This window comes from Priapulus caudatus, unplaced genomic scaffold (assembly GCF_000485595.1).
Source record: "Priapulus caudatus unplaced genomic scaffold, Priapulus_caudatus-5.0.1 Scaffold520, whole genome shotgun sequence".
NCBI classification, from domain to species: domain Eukaryota; kingdom Metazoa; phylum Priapulida; class Priapulimorpha; order Priapulimorphida; family Priapulidae; genus Priapulus; species Priapulus caudatus.
Window position 1 is genome coordinate 157,748 of NW_014577581.1, and position 20,000 is coordinate 177,747.

General features: G+C 45.0%; 2 protein-coding genes and 1 long non-coding RNA gene across 3 annotated transcripts in view; 1 reads left to right on the forward strand and 2 right to left on the reverse strand.

The window, feature by feature from the left end:
* The window catches only part of LOC106811259, a 1,531-nt gene extending 1,377 nt beyond the window's left edge, over nt 1-154 (reverse strand). The window contains exon 1 of the long non-coding RNA XR_001394122.1: nt 118-154. This is a non-coding gene — a long non-coding RNA (uncharacterized LOC106811259). The remainder of the gene's footprint in view (nt 1-117) is intronic.
* The window catches only part of LOC106811252, a 27,314-nt gene that overhangs the window by 3,929 nt on the left and 3,385 nt on the right, over nt 1-20,000 (reverse strand). Inside the window, exons 3-4 of the mRNA XM_014814809.1 lie at nt 6,317-6,531; nt 5,784-5,961 (exon numbers count right to left, since the gene is read on the reverse strand). Coding sequence (XP_014670295.1) covers nt 5,784-5,961; nt 6,317-6,531 — 393 coding nt within the window. The remainder of the gene's footprint in view (nt 1-5,783; nt 5,962-6,316; nt 6,532-20,000) is intronic.
* The window catches only part of LOC106811253 (DNA topoisomerase 3-alpha-like), an 18,938-nt gene continuing 16,831 nt past the window's right edge, over nt 17,894-20,000 (forward strand). The window contains exon 1 of the mRNA XM_014814810.1: nt 17,894-17,927. The gene's annotated coding sequence lies outside the window, so the exon portion shown is untranslated. The remainder of the gene's footprint in view (nt 17,928-20,000) is intronic.

A 20,000-nucleotide genomic window follows, 5' to 3' on the forward strand; every position in this document is an offset into this window, starting at 1 on the left:
GCACTCGCACGGACACTACATCGGACGACCACCTACATACTTGACGGACCACCTGACACTTGACGACCACACGAACGACACCTACACTCCGACGACACCTTACACTTGACGGACCACCTACACTCGACGACCACCTACATCGCGACCGGACGACTAACTCCGACCGACCTACACGTGAGACCACCTACAACATTCGGTTACACCCATCGCGCAGCAGTCAGGGGAGTATATGCGGAGATTGGTGGAGACAAATAGGAGAGCAAGATCGATGCAAGGTCAGAGAAGATCAGGCCAAGCGATGCTAACGTAAAGAGGGTGCCTAACTGAGTGCCAAAAAGGGGGGGGGCGGGGATCTTCTGCGAAGCAGTCCTAAGCCGAATGTTCCTAATTTACTATGTTAACAATGCTACCGTACGGTTCGCTTCATGCCAGAACAGGCGACCGGTCCAATTCCAATATCCAACACACATACACTGCTTCGCGAAGCTAGACTAGTATCACTGCAGACCTGAATGAAACTCAGCACAGAAAAACGCCTCGCCACCCACGCGGCGCGCACTTTCCCGCCACCTGATCCAGATGGCACTACCACTCTTGCGGGAGGCTCAGGCGGTGAGCTGCGGTTCTTCGGAGGCTGACGCGGCGACAGGCGTGATGCGATTGGCTTGAATCTCGTGACAGCGACTTGCTGCCTGAGTTCGAAATGCTCCGTCGATTCCTTGAAGAGTGCCACGAGTGGTGGTCGATCTTCGGGGAGGCTTGCCGCTTCTGAGAACCTCTACGCGGCATGACGATGATGTTCGTTTCCTCCTGTGCACTTCTTGCTGACCACTGTTCCGGCGCAAGACTCTCTCTTCATGAGTCAGGCCTGCAAACTCACGAGTGAGAGTGAGAAGTTCTTTCATCATCTAACAGGGTTAGAAAGCAACTGTTTGAACAAGGAGAGTCCAACGCGACTCCCTGCCCCTCAAAAAGAGGTGCGTCCGCCAGCAAACATGAGGAGTCTGCAGTCTGAAGTCGCGCGGTCTTTGGAAAAGTCAGAAATAAAGAATCATTAACAATAAAGCATGTGCTTATTTTTAAATTCATGCGGTTGCATGTCTGCCAAATTGTCTTTGGACATTTGCTGAAACAAGAGCCGCAGAGCAGTCTGGGCTCATCTGGGTCTGTTGCCTTACGCGTCTATAACGCTAACATTTAAGGCCGTGCGTTAATGACACATTTGTTAGGCGCAAGATATGCAGATACGAGTTCGCGTACAACTCACTGTAGATTTCTCTCTTTCTCGAGGCCAGTAGCGCTGCCGGCACCGAGGCTGTGCGACTGATTGTTCTATACAGGGGGGGGGGCGGGGGGGTGGGGGGGTGTGTCTGATTGTCTATCAGACTGATTGTCTGATCGTCTTCTAACCCCTAGCAAGACCATTTCGATTGAGCTAGCAAGGCGCGGTAACGTTTTAATATAACTTCACATAAATGTTTATACTATATGTTAATTCGCGGGCTGGCACTCCGGCAGCCCATGTTTATACTATGTTAAGCTTGGGTTTCCCAGCCAACGGCCAGCGAGATGTAGAAAATTATGAAAAATTGCTCTAAAAAAGCTGCTTGTCGGCGGACAAGCTACCGACAGATCTACTTGTCCTCCGTGAAATGGACAAGTACGGACAAACAGATAGCCCTTATTTCAAACACTGGGATTGCGTATCAGGAACCTTCTCAAAGGAATGTTCGTTGGGATCGTTATGAAAGTTCCACGAGATGGCGCGTACGTTGAGTGTCTCTAAGATTAAAGATGGAAGCTCCCACTCCTACGTGAGTATAGCAAAACAACTATTGCAAGACAGAATAGGTAAGCACTCATCCATTTACCTACGCAAGCTACAGGCTGAAATTAGAGAGCTGCCACCTGTAACTAATTAACGCCAGGAAAAAACTACACGCTACTATCACCCACCACATGCCACTGGCAGTGGCCATGGCAGTGGCATAATTAAGTTACATGTAAACAACACTGACAGTACAGAATGCCATAAGAAATATATCGATTTAAGGAGCATAAACCTCTTCAACCAAATTAGCTTTTGAAATTTCACAGCTGACATTGTAGCCTCATACATCCAAGCATGTATAGATTTTACTAGCAAAACCCGCGCAGCTCAAATTCTTTCTAACAGTAAACACATCCATGTTTAACCCGCCTCTTGAGGGTCAAAAGGTCTATCCCGACACTTACTCTTCGCATGTCAGCAGAAAAGTACATTTCATGGCTCCTTTCAATAAAGCCATAAAAATACTACGGTCACCGCTGAAACAAAAAAGTTTTTCAATCGCTCCGTCAGACCATGTCCTCAGAAAATGTCTAAAATCTGCCCTGTGCCCAAATGGACTTGACCTTGTTGACCTCCAATTTTGGCACACGCTGATGTTTTCGTACCATGATGCTATACACCGACTAATTACGCAGCCTAGGTGTGAGCGTTTAGAATTTGCCTGCCGCAATCTGCATTTCCTCCTCGATACCTTAAGTAAGGAGAATGTTCCCCTTTCTTTTACACTCTTGACTATTGACCTTGACCCCAGCTTCAACATCCAAACTTCGGTTTTCGGATACCCCGTCCGGTCCTGCCACGTCGCACGGAGATATCTGTGCAACCGTGACGTAGCGATCGCGCGTTAACGATTCGTGCCCAGATTTTTTTTGCGAGACGCGGACATTTGCCTTTTTTTGTTCATAAAGCCTGCATCGCTACGTCAATGCAGCTAAAAATACGGTAATTCCGAGAGGCCCGCTCTGGAACGAATCTATTAGTATAGCCAGAATATTCAGGGAGCACACGGACTCCTGCATCTATGTCAAATCAGGGAGTATTTGACTCCCAACTCGCGTTAATTTCGCACCCTGATCTAATATATTGTGATGGACAACTCAGAATCTAACATATCAATCAAAATTATACAAATATTGTAAATATCCCAAACCAACAGACACCAATTCCAAACAATAAGTGCTACCCTACTAACTAAGTACTAAAGTACTAAGTACTATAAGTGTACTTTTTACAGCCGCTGAACTTTATGAGCTATATCAGCTAATGCAGACAGAGAGGAAGAGTACTACATCATTACAAAGCCTCTTACTTCCTACACATTTCTCTCTGTAGAACACACGGAAACGTGACCACCCTGGGCCATAATAAAAAATATAGTTTGTTTACCCTCACCCGACCGACCCGCCAAAAAGGGCCGACTCAAAAAATTTTATTGATCTGTACCATTCTTTTTTGTACCCATTATATGTACCAAGCAAAACAAGCATTCAACATAAAAAGGTATCTCACACAAGCACACGCCGCAGCATGTAGACACCATGGTTGAATTTGCCAAAAGACCCACCCCTCAAAGAAAAGAAGCCGACCATACCTACCCGAACTTTTCAGCCTGGTCGGGTAGGGACAGTGATTTTCCGTTTCAAAAAATTGCCTTTTTCTGTTGGGAAAATCATGAATTCCGGTTTCAAAGTTAAAGAAAAAGATTATTTTGCTTTAATTATGTTCGCTTTCCTCCGTGGAAATGGACAAGTACGGACAAACGGATAGCCCTTATTTCGAACACTGGGATGGTATCAGGAACCTTCTCAAAGAAATGTGCGTTGGGATCGTTATGAAAGTTGCCACGAGATGGCGCGTACGTTTGAATGTCTTAAGATTAAAGATGGAAGCTGGAAGCTTCCATCGTACGTAGTATAGCAACAACTATTTGCAAGACAGAATAGGTAAGCACTCATCCATTTACCTACGCAAGCCTATAGGCTGCAATAGAGAGCTGCCACCTGTAACTAATTAACGCAGGCAAAAACTACACCATACTATCACCACCACATGCACTGGCAGTGGCATAATTAAGTTACATGTAACACACTGACAGTACAGAATGCCATAGAAATTATACGATTTAAGGAGCATAAACCTTCTTCAAGCAAATTTAGCTTTTGAAATTTCACTGTGACATTGCCGCCTCATACATCCAGGCATGTATAGATTCTACTAGCACCCCCGGCAGTCAAATTCTTTCTAACAGTAAACAAATCCATGTTTAACCCTCCTCTTGAGGGACAAAAGGTTATCAGACACTTACTCTTCGCACGTCAGTGGAAAGCACATTTCATGGTCCTTTCAATAAAGCCATAAAAATGGTAGGTCACCGTTGAAACAAAAAAGTTTTTCAATCGCTCCGTCACACCATGTCCTCAGAAAATGTCTAAAATCTGCCCTCTGCCCCATTGACCTTTGACCTGTGACCTCCAATTTCGGCACAGTGATGGCTTTTCCTACCATGATGCTATACACCGACTATTACGAGCCTAGGTTGAGCCGTTTAGATTTGTGCCGCAATTCTGCATTTCCTCCCTATACCTTAAGTTAAGGAGGGAATGTTCCCCTTTCTTTTACACCTCTTGACCTTTGACCTTTGACCCCCAGCTTCAACATCCCAACTCGTTTTCGGATTACCCCTCCACGTCCCGGATATCGTGACCGTACGTCGAGCGGTTAAGATTTGTTCCCAACTGTTGACGGACGGACGGACGGACGATCATGCGATTCTACAAGCTGCATCCGACTACGTCAAATGAGCTAAAAATACGGTAATTCCGAGAGGCCGTGCTCTGGAACGAACTAGTTAGTATAGCAGAATATTCAGGGAGTCACACGGACTCCTGCATCTATGTCAAATCAGGGAGTATTTGACTCCCAACTCGCGTTAATTTCGCACCCTGATCTAATATATTGTGATGACAACTCAGAATCTAACATTATCAATCAAAATTATACAAATATTGTAAATATCCCAAACCAACAGACACCAATTCCAAACAATAAGTGTACCCTACTAACTAAGTACTAAAGTACTAAGTACTATAAGTGTACTTTTACAGCGCTGAACTTTATGAGCTATATCGGTAATGCAGACAGAGAGGAAGAGTACTACATCATTACAAAGGCTCTACTTCCTACACATTCTCTCTGTAGACACACGGAAACGTGACCCACCCTGGGCCATAATAAAAATATAGTTTGTTTACCCTCACCCGACCGACCCGCCAAAAAGGGGCCGACTCAACAATTTTTATTGATCTGTCCCATTCTTTTTTTTGTACCCATTATATGTACCAAGCAAAACAAGCATTCAACATAAAAGGTATCTCCACACAAGCACACCCGAGCATGTAGACACCATGCTGAATTTGCAAAAAAGACCCCACCCCCTCAAAGAAAAAGAAGCCGACCTATACCTACCCGAACTTTTCAGCCTGGGTCGGGTAGGGACAGTGATTTTCCGTTTCAAAAAATTGCCTTTTCTGTTTGGGAAAATCATGAATTCCGTTTCAAAGTAAAGAAAAAATGGAAATTCCGTTTTGCCATAGAGATTGTACACACCAAAAATGCAAAATTCCGTTTACATATATTTGCATGAAAAAAAAGGTTAGGCCACTGACTGACAGTTGGGTTGGCACCGAAACACAGGGCTACCAAAAGTCGTAATTGTAAGTCATTTCGCTCTGAAACTTGTCTGAATGTAAACCATATCATTACCAATGCTATTGTCAACGGGATTTATTGAAATTTCCATGTTGTAATATGTTCAAATTACGTTTTCCGCGTTTTTCCGTTTGAAAACATCTTTTCCGTTTCCAATGGCCGCTTCCGTGTTTTCCATCCGTTTTCCGCGATCGCGGAAAATCACTGTCCCTACACGAGATGCTCCACCTTCCCCTTAACTCACTTCGTTGATTTCGGCGGGGTCGGTGCAGGCGGGGGCGCCACCTTCTCATCATTTAGACACTCGTCACTAGAGCTGCGAGCGGAGAACCATATGCCACTGTCGTCCAAGTCGTAGGTGGCATCGCGGTGGTCATCCTTGCTGGACAGCTGATACGAGTAGCGTGGCTTCCACGTGAAATCTATGCAGCAGAGGAAGAATAGTCAAACACACACCGAGGCAGAGAGATGGGAAAAAGAAAAAGAGGGAGAGAAAGGGGGTAGACAGCTAGGGAGAAATGAGAGGGAGTGGGGAAAAAAGCAGAGCGTGGGAAAGAGGGAAGGAAAGGAGTAAGGAAGACAGAGGGGAATAGAGGACAGAAAGAATGACAGAGGGGCAAGAGAGAGGGGGGAGGAAGAGAAAGTTGAAGGAAAGGAGGGAGGGAGGGAGAGAGGGAGAGAGAGAGAGAGAGAGACACACAAAAATAAGTGATATACAGTACATCACATTTCTCAAATTTTGCTTCACAATCTTTGTCTTAATTTCTCACTAATTACCCTTAACGTGGTTGTCCCTGCGTATTCCCGCTACCGGTGCCTGCGTCGTGTCAGCGTCATCCTTCCCATTGTTCTGCGTCGAAGGCAAACTCGTAAACTGCTCACATTGTGACAGGAGATCAAACTTGCGCTGCTGCTCTGGGGATGCGACGGGCGTCGATACCGGAGTCTCCGCCACATCCTTACACACGACCGACTGTGCATGAGTGATGGGTCTGCGATGAAATAATAACAATAATAATCATTTCTGATGTAATATGATATTAATAATAAATAATTTTTATTGGGCATATGTGCATTAAACTATACCAGGAGTGAAAACATTGTTTGGTTCTCTTCACTCCTAGTCCTACGCTGTCCTAAGTATATCAAACATAATTTGGAAAGAGGTGATGGCTACGGGAAAACTAAAGCACAGGCTAATAACTGGCTCTGGCTAGATAGAAGGGATTCGAACTGAATGCTGCTCATTCAGTCAACACCACATCTTAATTCGAGGTCATTGTGTCATTACAGTGCGAGAGAGAGAGAGAATAGAGAGAGAGGAGAGGGAGAGACGAGTAGAGAGAGAGGAGATGACGGACCGGAGAGTAGACGGAGGGAGCAGAGAAGGAGAGAGAGGGATGAGCGCGGAGAGAGAGAGAGAGAAGGGAGAGAGGAGGACGAGAGAGAGAGCCTCAGAGAAGTGGGTGTGAGAGTAGAGGAGACAGAGAGCAGAGACGACGAGAGCAAGAGACAGAAGACAGAGACAGCAGACAGAGACAAGAAGACAGAGGCAGAGACAGAGACAAGACAGAACAGAGACAGAGACGAGACGAGAGGAAGTAGAGAAGAGAGGAGCGGAGAGGAGCGCAGAAGGTACGGATGAAGAGGAAGATGGCAGCAGAGCGTCCCGTTTGCGCAAATCATGCATGTAGCGGAGTCGCGACGGATCACGTGATCTGACGTGGATGTCCGACGGCGTTAGCCTGGTGCGGCTTTGTTCGGAGCGCATAGCACTGCGAATTAAATCAAAAGGAAGTGGTCTGCAAACAACCCGATCTGGTTTTTGAAGTCCTGAAAACTAAACAACCGCTCTCTTTCTTGATTGGGGCGTAATTTTGTCACTTATTGCATTTTATTATTTTTTATTTTTGGCTAATTTTATTTTATTTAGAATGAGGGATAGGTTAGGGTTTAGGATTAGGGTTAGGGTGCTATATCAACTACTTTTAAGTAGTCTGTAGTGGTTCAGCGGTAAGGCTTTCGCGCTTCGTGATACTGATAGTAAGGCACCATGTTTCGAAAACCCATAAGATGTTTTTATTCGCTGTGGCTATTATGCCGGCAGCGTGGCACCGGTCTTTCGTTTCCTAAATGCCCGGCAGTTCCTAACCCTAACTCTAACGCCTAACCCTAACAAAAACCCTAACTCTAACCCAACCCGATACCCTAACCCTAATGCCAACTCTTAACCCTAAACCTTGTTTACTTGAGATAACAGCTAAAAATGATAAAAACTGCTGGGGCAGTTTACAGGAGTGCCCTTAACTTTATTTTTCTTGGTGCCGGCCGGTGCCACTTGAGTATAGATTCAGGTGGCCAAATCGGATTTTCAAGGTGGTCCGTTTGTACATTTTATTAAATAATTATCTTGTTTATCCTAAACATGGGTAATGTGGTTTTTGGCAAATAATCACAATAACATAATCGGCTAGGATTACGACAACAAACAAAGAAGGAACCAATACCCTGACTGTTAAATAAGTTCCAAAATATTAAAAAGCTTTTTCAAAATTCTCTGCAGTATCTTATTATAGTAGCAGAACTTCAATGTCTATTAAGATGTCAATCAAACTGTCCTTGCATCATTCAATTCAGTGGACTGTCATGCCTGAAACCTTTCTGATGAATCAGGAATCGAATTTTCTGACAATGGGGTCAGACCCATCAGCTAGTCTAATCATAAAATCATACATCGATATCGTAACTCAAATCAAAGATCGAAAACAACACCTGGGTATGTACGCACTTGCTTTAACTCGTGCGCAGAAATGAATTGTCGCAAAGAACCCACACAGCTGAGAGTTAGCGAATAGATTGCACGTGCACTACTGTTTTTGATTTAGGCCAAGTTAAAAGCCATTGTTCTTGTTGCGATTCCCATTCTCGAGAATCTGCTTCAAGTAAACCACACGTTACACATCAACGACTGCGCCTCGGCACCGGCACTGCACACACACACACGCGCACCGGTGGCACAGCACGCACGCACGCACAGCACGCCACCACGCACGCACGCACGCACTGCACGCACGCACGCCACGCACGCACACACACACACACACACACACACACACACGTACACACTTGCCACACGAGTCGCACAAGCACGTCCACAACACATACACACGGTATTCAGTCAGAAGCGTCCTCCGTTGCCCAATCAGCGTGTACGTGTCGCATGAGATCTCTGCTGTGAGATTGGATGTCAGCCACCGCGTAGTACCTAGCGGCCTCTCGTCCGCGGTCGCCGTAAGCCACGGCCTATTTTGATGGTGCCAGGCGGGCACCAACCCGACAGTTTCAGGTGGCGCCACGCCGTTCAGGTGGCCATTTGGCACCGCGGCACCGCTTAGTCAGAGCCGCCTGATTTAGGAAATCCGAAGGACGCGTGCCCGCAGACCGTCAGCATACTATGCCGGCTGCCGAGGCATATAGCGCACTCTTTTTTTTTTCTCTGCTTTGTGTATTTGCTTGTATTTTTCTTGTTTCTGCATTTATTTGTTCTTGTAGTGGAACTTCTTTTGAAAGTTGTTTCTTATGTTCGATTAATAATTTCCTTATGTTTTGTGCCATTAAAGCATTCGTTCCTATTATAATTTGTCCTGTTATTCGGAAACGACCAATCAGGAAAGAGAGCCGGTTGTTTTAGGTTTTCAAGACTCTCGAAACCACGAAACCGTGGTCCGGTCGGTTAACACTTGCAATAAATTAAATAAATATGGGGCCCAAGCGAAGAAGAGAAACATTGGGATCCCCAATAAAACCAATTTGTGCGGCCTAAGCCAAACCCTAATTTTAACTAACCCTAGCCCACCCGACGCAGGGCGTGCGACGAGGTTGTCTATACAGCCTGGAACCCTTCCATATCAAAAACCTATCATCCTTCTGCAGATCTAGATGAATAACTGTATTTTTTATCTCAAATAACAACTATATCCATTACCACCTTTGACTTGCCTTGTTACAATATGAGAACGTCTTTAACCTAGGCAGTTGCTCTGCTTCTAAACTAGTAATTCTTTATCACGCACGTATAATCTGCTAATTATCACAGCATATCAAACTTTCAAATCAGTTTAACCTGCCAGTTTTAGCCAAGGCACAGCGAAACCCGAAACGGAATAGAATTGCCCTAGAAAATACCTACAGAAATAGTACGGATGGTCTCAAGGAGCAATTACACACCAAAGCAACGTGAAATCGACTGTTCAGAATTCTGGGCATTTGTAAACACCACAAACTTAGATGACATGGTTCGTCTGGATGTACGGTTGCTACATGACCGACCCGCAGATCGTTTAATTGTCCTTGTTCGATCCATTGCGGATTTTAGTCACAGTCGGAAATGATAGCAAACATGGCGGCGAATTCGTAAATTCCTGGCTCGCCATACGCTACACATAAAATCGGCTGTACTCCGTATAGTAACCCAGCGCATACTCGTAGCGCACTGATGGTTACAAGAACGTGGACGTTACAGCTGATTCATTTGGTATACTCAGACATGTGGTGGCTGTTCTTGGCGATACTTGTAATTATATGAGCTGCAACTACGTGTTAGCTGCAGCCACGGATTTGAAACGGGTATTCAAACCTAGCAATCACCGTTTCTTGGAGCTAAGCCCTAACCCTAACTTCTACCCCAACACCTAACAATTAACCCTTAACCATAACCCTAACCTGACTTAGTATTTATACTTGATATAATATTATATTTATATTGATCGTAAATGACATTGGATATTATTGCGGACCCATGTCTCCTATCTCTCTTGAACCTAAACAGTAAATGGTCCCGCCTTATCCTTCGCGATTCATCAAGTGCGGCTATTAGACTGTGCGGCGTCGTTTCTTCTCGCTACGTTTAAAATCTTCACCACTTTGGCACTGGTGCTTCTGCTTAGATACCTTACGAGGGCGGATAAAACATTTCATTACGATACAGGGTCGTCTATATCACGAAACGAAGCATTGTTTAGCAGCGAGTGAAACTTTTGCGCGCCAACTTTAGCGCCAACAAGAATCCAGTGCCGTCTAAACCTAGGCGTGTGACGTCCATTAAAAAGACACACAGCGCCCATTAAGGAGCCAGCAGAAGCTAGAATGGCGTAGATACTGACTGGTTGCTGATAATACACAAGCATAAATGACGGTTCATAAACAGATTCAAGTTTAAAGTAGCAAACCAACGATAGATTATTTTTTTATTAAATATGCTGAATGACTTTTGCTAAGGGGCATGCACTTCAAATGGAGGCAGAAGATGTAATAGTTTGCAATGATTGCAAGTTAAAATTTTTGGTTAGGTTGTTGTTGTTTGCGCGTTTACAGCTCTTACGCAAGCGTTATATACGGTACGGGCCCTACCTCGCAAGCGTTAATGTAACCCAAACACCAGGATAGGCCACTTGGGTGGTTACCTTATCCTGTGTACGCCTGTACCTACCTACTTACAAACAACCACCCTATCCTAGCTGTGTTTGGGTAAAAATTATTGTATCTACGCACAAGCGTGCTAATACGTATCCTACCTACCTACTCCTACTTCCTTAGTTTTCATTTTGGCACATACTAGGTAGTAGCTTAGTTGGCAGTAGGTACCACTACAGCATCTCGGGCGATTCACTGTTTTGTTTTAACGCCGGCCTACGGCTACAGCTAAACAAATCATCTATTATTACTGGGTAATACTTTGTTTAAAATAGTATAGTATGTGGGTATAATGTCGTTCCTGGTGCATTCTGTCTGGTGCAAACAACGCTGACAGTTACAGTTTTGCATTTTTTAGCTCAATCTAGACTAGTCAGATGCCAGGGCTTGTAGAATTCGCATGACTCGTCCGTGCGGTCCGCCGGTCCGTGCGTTCCGTCCGTCCAGTGGTCTGTCAACAGTTGCGGCACAAATCTTAACGCTTGACGTACGCGTCATCGATATTCGGACGTGGGGGAGGGGGTAATCTCGAAAACGAGTTGGGATGTCGAAGCTGGGCGCGTCAAGGTCAAAGGTCAAGAGGATGCTTAATAATAAGGGAACATTTCACTCCTTAACTTAAGGACTATAGGGACGGAAATGCAGAAATTGCTCCACAACTAAACGCCACCTAGGGCTCGCTGATAGTCGGATGTATCAAGCAATCATGGTGGAAAAAGCCTAGACGGCCCGAAATTGCGAGGTCACAGTGGTCTAAAGTTCAATGGCACAGGGCAGCATTTTTAGACATTTTCTACAGCGACATGGTTCTGACGGAGCCCGATTTAAAAACTTTTTTTGCTATTTCAGCCGCGTGACCTTAGCATTTTTTATGGCTTTACTTGAAAGGACCATTGAAATGCTCCCTTCTGCTGACATGCTGAAGATGTAAGTGTCGCGGATAACCTCTTGACCCTCAAGCAGGACGGCTTTAAACATGATTTGTTGGACTGTTAACAAAGGCAGTTGAACTGCTTTTGAACTATTAGCGAGCCCCCTCCCCCACCCCCTCCCCCTCATCCCCCTCCCCCCACCCTTCCCCCACTCTCCCCCACCCCCTCCCCCCACTCCTCCCCCTACCCTCCATCTGCGATATCGTATGTGTCCTAACAATGATGTGTTACGCAACTGGGCGTGTCTGCATTATCTCGCGCCTAACAAATGTGGCTTACTACGCCACGACTGAAATTTTATACGTTTTATAATGTTAGCACAGACTCAAGATGAGCCCCAGACGCTCTGGCTCTTGTTTACATGTTAGACTGAACATTACACAACAGGTTATCCTCGTTGTGAGTCGTATTTCCTTGAGTTCATAATCTTGTATTATTTACGCTGTCAATCTGCTTAGGCCTGCAGCACACTTAGCAGTGGTTTACACTGTCTATGCGTGCCGTCATCATCGCTTATTGCTTGGATAATTAAGTTTACGATCGCATCAGTTTATATAATCAACTCGGAAAGTGTTTTTCAAAGTTTTCGTTCAGTCGTTACCTGACAGTACAAGAAACTACATTTTTCGTGAGACGACAGTTTATCATGAGTGGAAATCATCCTTGACTTCCTTGAGGGAAGCACTCATCTCTGCATGAAGATGCTCTTTCAAGCACGGCGTCAAAAACTTGCCACTAACGTCTTTTCAGCGCTGTTCTCTCCCACCGGTCGGTAATTTAGCCTATTGATGGCGCTTCTCGACGTACTCATCAAGATCAAGATAAAAAATTTAAGGCCTTCAGCGGTGTGGCACCTTGACTCTGTACTTCGTTAGTCTTGATAACCACTGAATACAGAAGTTAGGCACTTTTTATGTGCATAGTTCTACGTAAATGTCGGGGGCAACTCTGGACGCATAGCCAGGCTTTTTCGCATCAAAGTTCTTTGTAAGTCGACGTCTTCAATGCTTGTGCAGATATATAAAACTTTACTTATTGCGACCTTTGCATCCGTTAACTGTGGAGCGAAGCGAAGCCTACACATTAGGTCAGGGCTACCTGGTAAATAACTGCAAACCTTCATCGCCCGTCTTTATCATGCATTCCCTTCTATTCGCCTTATCACGGTGGTGGAGTCTATGCTTTCTCGAGCCCGTGCGATTTTGTGGTGGGCTGTTTTGTCATTTGATACGTATAGTGAGTCTTCATAGGGTTGGATCTATGTTCAATATGACCCAGATCTCATGCTCATATACATCAGACAATGACTGCCTAATCATGGATTATATCATTTTACACGAAGTATAGCCCATACACCATATATGCCTACCACAACCAGTTAAACCCAACAGTGTAGTGGCAAACATGCACACATCACGTGAAGAAGGGAAGGATTTAACGTAAATGATGTGCAGTTGGAGATCACCTTGGGTGCAACGTCAAGCCCGCAGGTGTGAAGCTTTTAATAGGCCATATGCCTGAGGATGAAGATAGAAGACGCACTAGATGCCCCTATACTGCCTCGTGCAGATCTTTCGCTCCCCTCTGCGCTCCTGCGGCATATTTCATGGCAGTTGGTTGTATAGAGCAGCACTAGGCTGTGAGGCTTCGCCTTATCGTAAGTCCGCACCGGTTAGAATTAGTTAAGCCACAGAGGCGCAGTTTGGGTGAAAGATGTCACTTCGCTGACCGTATCAACTCTTTACACGTGGCACATGTGATTGCATGTTTTGCCACTATCACTGTGACTGGGGGCCTAATACTGTGTGGTGGTATTCCCGCGGTGGCACCCCGGCACCTAATAATATGGTGTATCGCGCACTTGGGCCACTATCATATGAGATTCGAATTTAGTGGAAATAAGTGTAAGTGCGCTCCTTATGGCTCTAGAACATGCTCCAGGTATTCTTTTGTTGTGTGGGGATTTTAGACTTTTCAAGATAGAATGGCTCACCCTATTTGGAAGAGACACCATTACGTATACAAAATCGCAAACCACAAGCGCTAGCCACCCTCCTTCTCACAAAATTCCTATATCGGGAGCTCGATAAAGTGCGAGTGAACTAATTCCATATCGGCACCAAGTTAGTATTACAATATATATTATGACTGTTAATTATTATTATAGACCAATGTATTGTATATATTGAGAACCTGTCATAATAAGGGGATATGTTCTAGTATGTTACCAGGTAGCTCCTATCCTATGTGTAGCTCCTTCCTAGCGCAATCCGTAAGAGTGGATCTAAATAATCGACTGCATTCAAGTAGTGTGTGACGTTGAAGTGGTCAAAGTTTGTATAGGTAGCATTATATCTGGGAACATCGAGTTTGAAAGTTACTGATTATAGCAAAAAGCTCTGCAGTCAATACCGCACATCCCCGAGTCAATATGAAGATGGCGATGGTTAAGTTTCTGCCTCGGAGATATGCTATCTTACGAATACGAGCTACCTCAGGGTACAAGAACGCCTGGGCGCACTCTCCGCTGTGCGTTCCAGTGTTAGTCTTAAGTCACTAATAATGGCACCGGTATACATAGTGTAACAACACTTGTAGTACTGCTTCAAACCCACCGCTAGACGGCGCTCTTAAACTCCTTATATATATCCTTCTAGAACCTCCCTTTAAAATGACCTCACCGTCACGAGCACCGAAACGCCTCCCAAATCACGCGTCAAATTCCTAAACATTTTCTACACCCATCGGCCGCTTCGGTGCTTTATAACTTGGAAGGCAATGCAACCATGCCTAAAAAGACGTTTAGTGGCAAAGATTATTTTGCACGCCTTAGTTTTGAAAAGAGCATCTTCCACTGTGTGCACGGGGCGAGATTTGATTGTGCTTCCTACGGAGGTGTGACCCCGTCTTACGCGCTTGATTTTTCTTCTTACTGTCTCGATGAACCCCACTGGTCCCCCTGCCAGCGAAATAATAATTAGGTTATGGAGATCCAAGGTGTTGCTTGCCTACCATAAGCATTTGGTTCTTTATTCAAGCGACTGTATACGCACAGTAGCTCCTTAGACCAACTATCAAATTTAACGTGAACAATTATGTGATATTATATAAACTGAATAATCGGATCGCTAAACATTAAGTTATCCACTAATATAGCGATGGATGACCACCATGACAGTGCTAAACACTGCTAAGTGTGCTGCCAGCTAGCTAGGAGTTTGACAGCTCGTAAATAATACAAGATTATTGTGGACTCAGGATACTGACTCACTTTTAGGATAAGGCCACCCATTAACACTCATAATAGTAGGATTTAAAATAACTTGTTGCTCGTAAAATTTCAAAAACGTCGTAACATTAAAAAACGCAAGAGCCAGCAGGAAGCGTCCTATGGCATCATACTGTAGTGTTGCATATGGTTGCTTACGATATATAAATAAACTGCTAAAAGTTTCACGTCGTGTTGCCGCTAAAAAGTTAATTTACTTCCTTAACTGACACAGCACGTCATTTTCAACACTCTTCTCCTTGCCTGTATTCCTCTTTTTATTTAAACTTAACTATATTGTATGATAGGCGGCAGAACAAAGGTATGCACGACAACGCTCCACGATTGGCGTTCACCAATTTCTATTGTAAATAGGCACGCCCACTATCGCAGGATGCGTCAGGGTAGGCGGGAGGGTGGGGGAATGATTGACCCAAGGCCGCTTGTGGGCCCAAGAAGCATGTTGGCTTGTGCATAGGGGAATTCGGGGTGTGAAAGGTGGGGTGCAAAAGGGGGGATGAGGTGGGGCTGGACCCTGGGCGTTTAGCGGGACCTCTAATAGCCTCTCAAACCAGCCAGTTTCACTCTTCTTGATGGTAATTCCTAGACATCCCCTAAGGTTATACTCTGGTCACAACTTTCCATGTTTAACCCTCCTCGGCGTTGAGGTGGCGCTGCAAAGAGGATATCCGACACTTTCACTCCCATTTTGCCATAAGTCAGCAGAGAAGCGAGAGTTCATGGTTCCTCAAATATATTTAGCATAAATTAAAATGCTAGGATCACTCGCTAGAAACAAAAGTTTATTCAATCTGCCATCCGTCTATTGACCATGTTTTCCTTCAGAATAATGAATCTTAACACCTATGCCCACCATCCAAAATGAACATGTACCCAGACCCATTTGTTTCCTTTTGACCTGTGACCTTCGCGGATTTCGCACTAGTCATGTGGGCTTATTCGCTACCATGACTGCACTATTACATCCGGACTATCACGAGCCCTTAGGTCGAGCGTTTCTCAATTTGTGCGCCTGCAATTCTTGTGCCATTTTCCTCCCCTTTTTTAATACCCTTTCTAAGTTTGTTAGGAGGAGGCTGAAATGAACTATCCCCCTGTGATATAATGCCCTTTAGCCACATACTTGACCTTGAATTTGACCTTTGGCAGCCCCAGCTTTCGAACATCCCAACATCGTTGTTCGATTACCCCCCCACGTCCCGAATAATCGTGGGACACGTAGCGTTCAAGGCGGGTTAAAATAGAATTTGATTTGGCACACTGTGTGACGTAGCACGACTGACGGACCTTGGTTTTTAGCGAGTTTTCGCTTAGGCGAAAGTAAAACGGGATTTCTCGGTTACGCCTGTTGCGAATTCACTCTAGCAGTACGATCATGCTCATTACTGTAACAAGCCTCGACCCATCTGCACTATGTCAGCACCCAGAGCTAGAAAATCAAAAACTCACACCACCCTCGTACTGTCAGCCGTATGGTCTGCACCAAGACCACGAATTCGCACCAGAGTCGGGACGAGGCACTACGGGCCACCGGCACGGCACACACACACACATGCGGCACGGTGTAATACCCACATACTACACATTTTTTCCAACAAAAAGTACTTGAGCCAGACTATGTGTTGATTAGGTACGCTGTACGCCGTAGGACGGCGGTCCGCTTAACAACCAGTGCGAACATGTGCGAGACACTGCCTGTAGGCACTGGCATAACGCCTACTGCACTACCGCGCTACTCACCTGGGTCATGTGACCACCAATGGCGCAAAAAAGCTCTTTAGAGGGAGTCCAGGCGGAGTAGGGGAGCATACGGCCATACGCAGCAATGCACCTACCACCAACGACACTATGCGCACACATCACACGATTTCACACACATTTATCTATTAACGCTCGCGCACAACAACCAGCACGTTCACATCAAGACATAAGGCTATGTTACTATGCTAGAGGTAACATGAGTAGCAGGTACACGAGCAGGCTGACTACCCCGGCTATAATAGCGGCAAGGTAACACCCATCCGCCAGAGTGCATCGTCCGTATCCTTGCCTGGTTGTTTGGCTGTTAACAAGTCTAAGCGCTTCGAGGTTTAGGGCCTACCGTAATGAACTAACGTCTCTTGGCCCGTGTATGACTGTGAGACGCGCTCAAAATCAACGAGAGACTACAAAACTTTTAGAGCTTTGCAAAATCTTGCAAACTATTCATCTTACCTTGAATGTCATGCCCCTTACAAAGTCATGTCAGCATATTTCTAATAAAAATAATCTACTACGTTGCGTTTCCTGCTACTTGATTAACTTTGCAACTGTTTATGGTGAAACAGCTCCCATTTTCAGCTTGTGTATTTCACAACACACGTTCAGTATCTACGACCGATTCTCTACTTTCTGCTTGGCCTCTTATGGCGTGGGCTGCTGCTTTTAATGACGTCACTACTAGGTTTAAAGAGTGACTGGCCATTCTTGTTGGCCGCGCCGTTTCCAGAAGTTTGGCGCGAGTCTTCACTGTGTAAAATTGCCCCTTCGTCTTTTCCGGATATACAGATCGACCTGTATCCAGTTAATGAAATGTTTATCGCTCTGTAGGGTGGTACCGCTCCTAAGCGCAGCGCCACCTATGCCAAAAATGTTGAAGACTGTTCATAAACGTAGCGAGACAGAACGACGCGCCAAAGTCTATGAGCCGCACTTTGTATATTGAAATCGTCTGGCAGGTAGTGGGGCAGCCCGATCCCTACTGTGATTTCAGCGCTCTCAAGCACCTAGACAGAACCCACCTGGACCCGTTGTCCCAAATAATATCTAGATCGTCCATCTGATAGCGCATTCATAAATATGGAATAGAGTATATATAGTGGCAACCGCCCTCCGATATCAATTAAATTCCACGGATACTAATAGGGCCCGTCTTAGGAGTATGAACGTTAGAGAGCTCTAATATGAAGTGTAGGAGAGAATTAGGGCTTCGACGAGTTACGGGTTAGGGGTTATTAAGCTTCCAATAACACACTTTGCTAGGGGTTAGAGGACATTAAACGTTTCAAACTCTCGTAAGCGCTGACCAGCTTAAATCACGTAGTTTGTTATATTCAAGTTCATCTTGCCTCTATCATTGAATCTATCCACACAGGTAAGATTTGTATACTCAATATTGTATATCATAGTATATACTGTTTCCACTCTTCTTGTAAGCCAAAGTCTGTAGTTGCTCCCAACATACGATTGGCGCTGTGTAACTTACGGAATGCTCTGGGTCTATACATACCCTGACTTTTGAGAGAATGACACACTATAATTTCGAAATTCGGCCGCCATGTTCGTCATACAGAATTTCGACCAGCCACTGTGAAACTAATCCGAATGGATCGAACAAAGGCAAATTATATAACAAGATTTCTGCAGTGTTCGACATTTGGTGAAAACCACGACACTCCATGAAAACATCACCGAACATCGAGATCATCTAGGTTCCTATTTTCACTCGACTAATGCTAGCCCCACCGACCTGTCCTGACATCTCGTGTCTCACTGTGACTTCTGCCGCAAGTGGTCTGTAATTTTGCACTTGATCAGCCAATCAGTGAGCGTCACTTCGCTGTAGCTATTTCCCTTCTTAGCACTCCTCCTATTCCGTTTACCGCGAGATTATAATATCCCGTGTTCCCTTGCCTTTAACACATGGACGCGTTAAACACTGATAGCTTATGATAAAGCTTATGCGTGTATGAATAACGCATTGTAAATTTATAGCAGATTCTCAGAATAAATATACACCGCTACGATTCCATATTTCAAGCAACCTGATATACATTTGCATACTTTGTCTTCATTAGAGCTTATTAGTTTGATACAAAATAGGAACGTTAACTCAATCAGTTTCGCTGTTTTGCTAGAAGCCCTGTGAGTTAACACGTTCATTATCTTTAAACAAGGCAAGTCAAAGTCGCTGGTGGATTCTGCCGGTAATGGAACTAGTTTTATTTAGATATACAAGGTATTCATCTTAGATCTGCCAGACTCGGTGATAGGTTTTTGTATGAAGGGTGTCAGGCTGCTATAGACACTCCGCTCGCCACAGCCTGCGCTCGGGTCTTATTGGTTAGGGGCTTAAAATTAGGGTTAGGGTATAGGGCACATTGGTTTTATTTTGGGACCCATGTTCTCTATCCTTGGGCCCATTATTTATCTTATTTATTAGGCAGTCGGTCTAAACGACCCGGACGGCTTTCGTGGTTTCCGGACAGTCTTGAAAACTAAACCAACCGGTCTCTTCTCTGCATTGGCTCAGTTTCGAAAAACATAACAGGACAAATATATAATTGGAACAATGTTTAATGCAAAGACATAACGGAAATAATATTTTACATTCCGAAACATAAACAAACTTCAAAAGTTACACTTACAGAATTACAAAATAAATGCCCAGAAACAAAGAGAACAATACAAAAGAATACACAAAGCAGAGAAAAATAAAAACACACGAGAGTGGCTATTAATGTCCCGGCACCCAGGCATATATCTGACGGCTGCCGTGGCCACGCGTCCTTACGGATTTCCTCAACATCAGCGGCCTCGACCTAACGTCCGCCCGTGGTGCCAATGGCGCCACCTGAAACGGCGTCCGGGCCGACCTTAAACTGTCGGGTTGGTGGCCCGCCTGGCCACCAATAAAATATAAGGCCTGTGGCCTACGCGACCCGCCGCGACGATGTGAGCCGCTAGGCTTACGCGTCTGGACCATCCCATCTCCACCACACGAGACTCT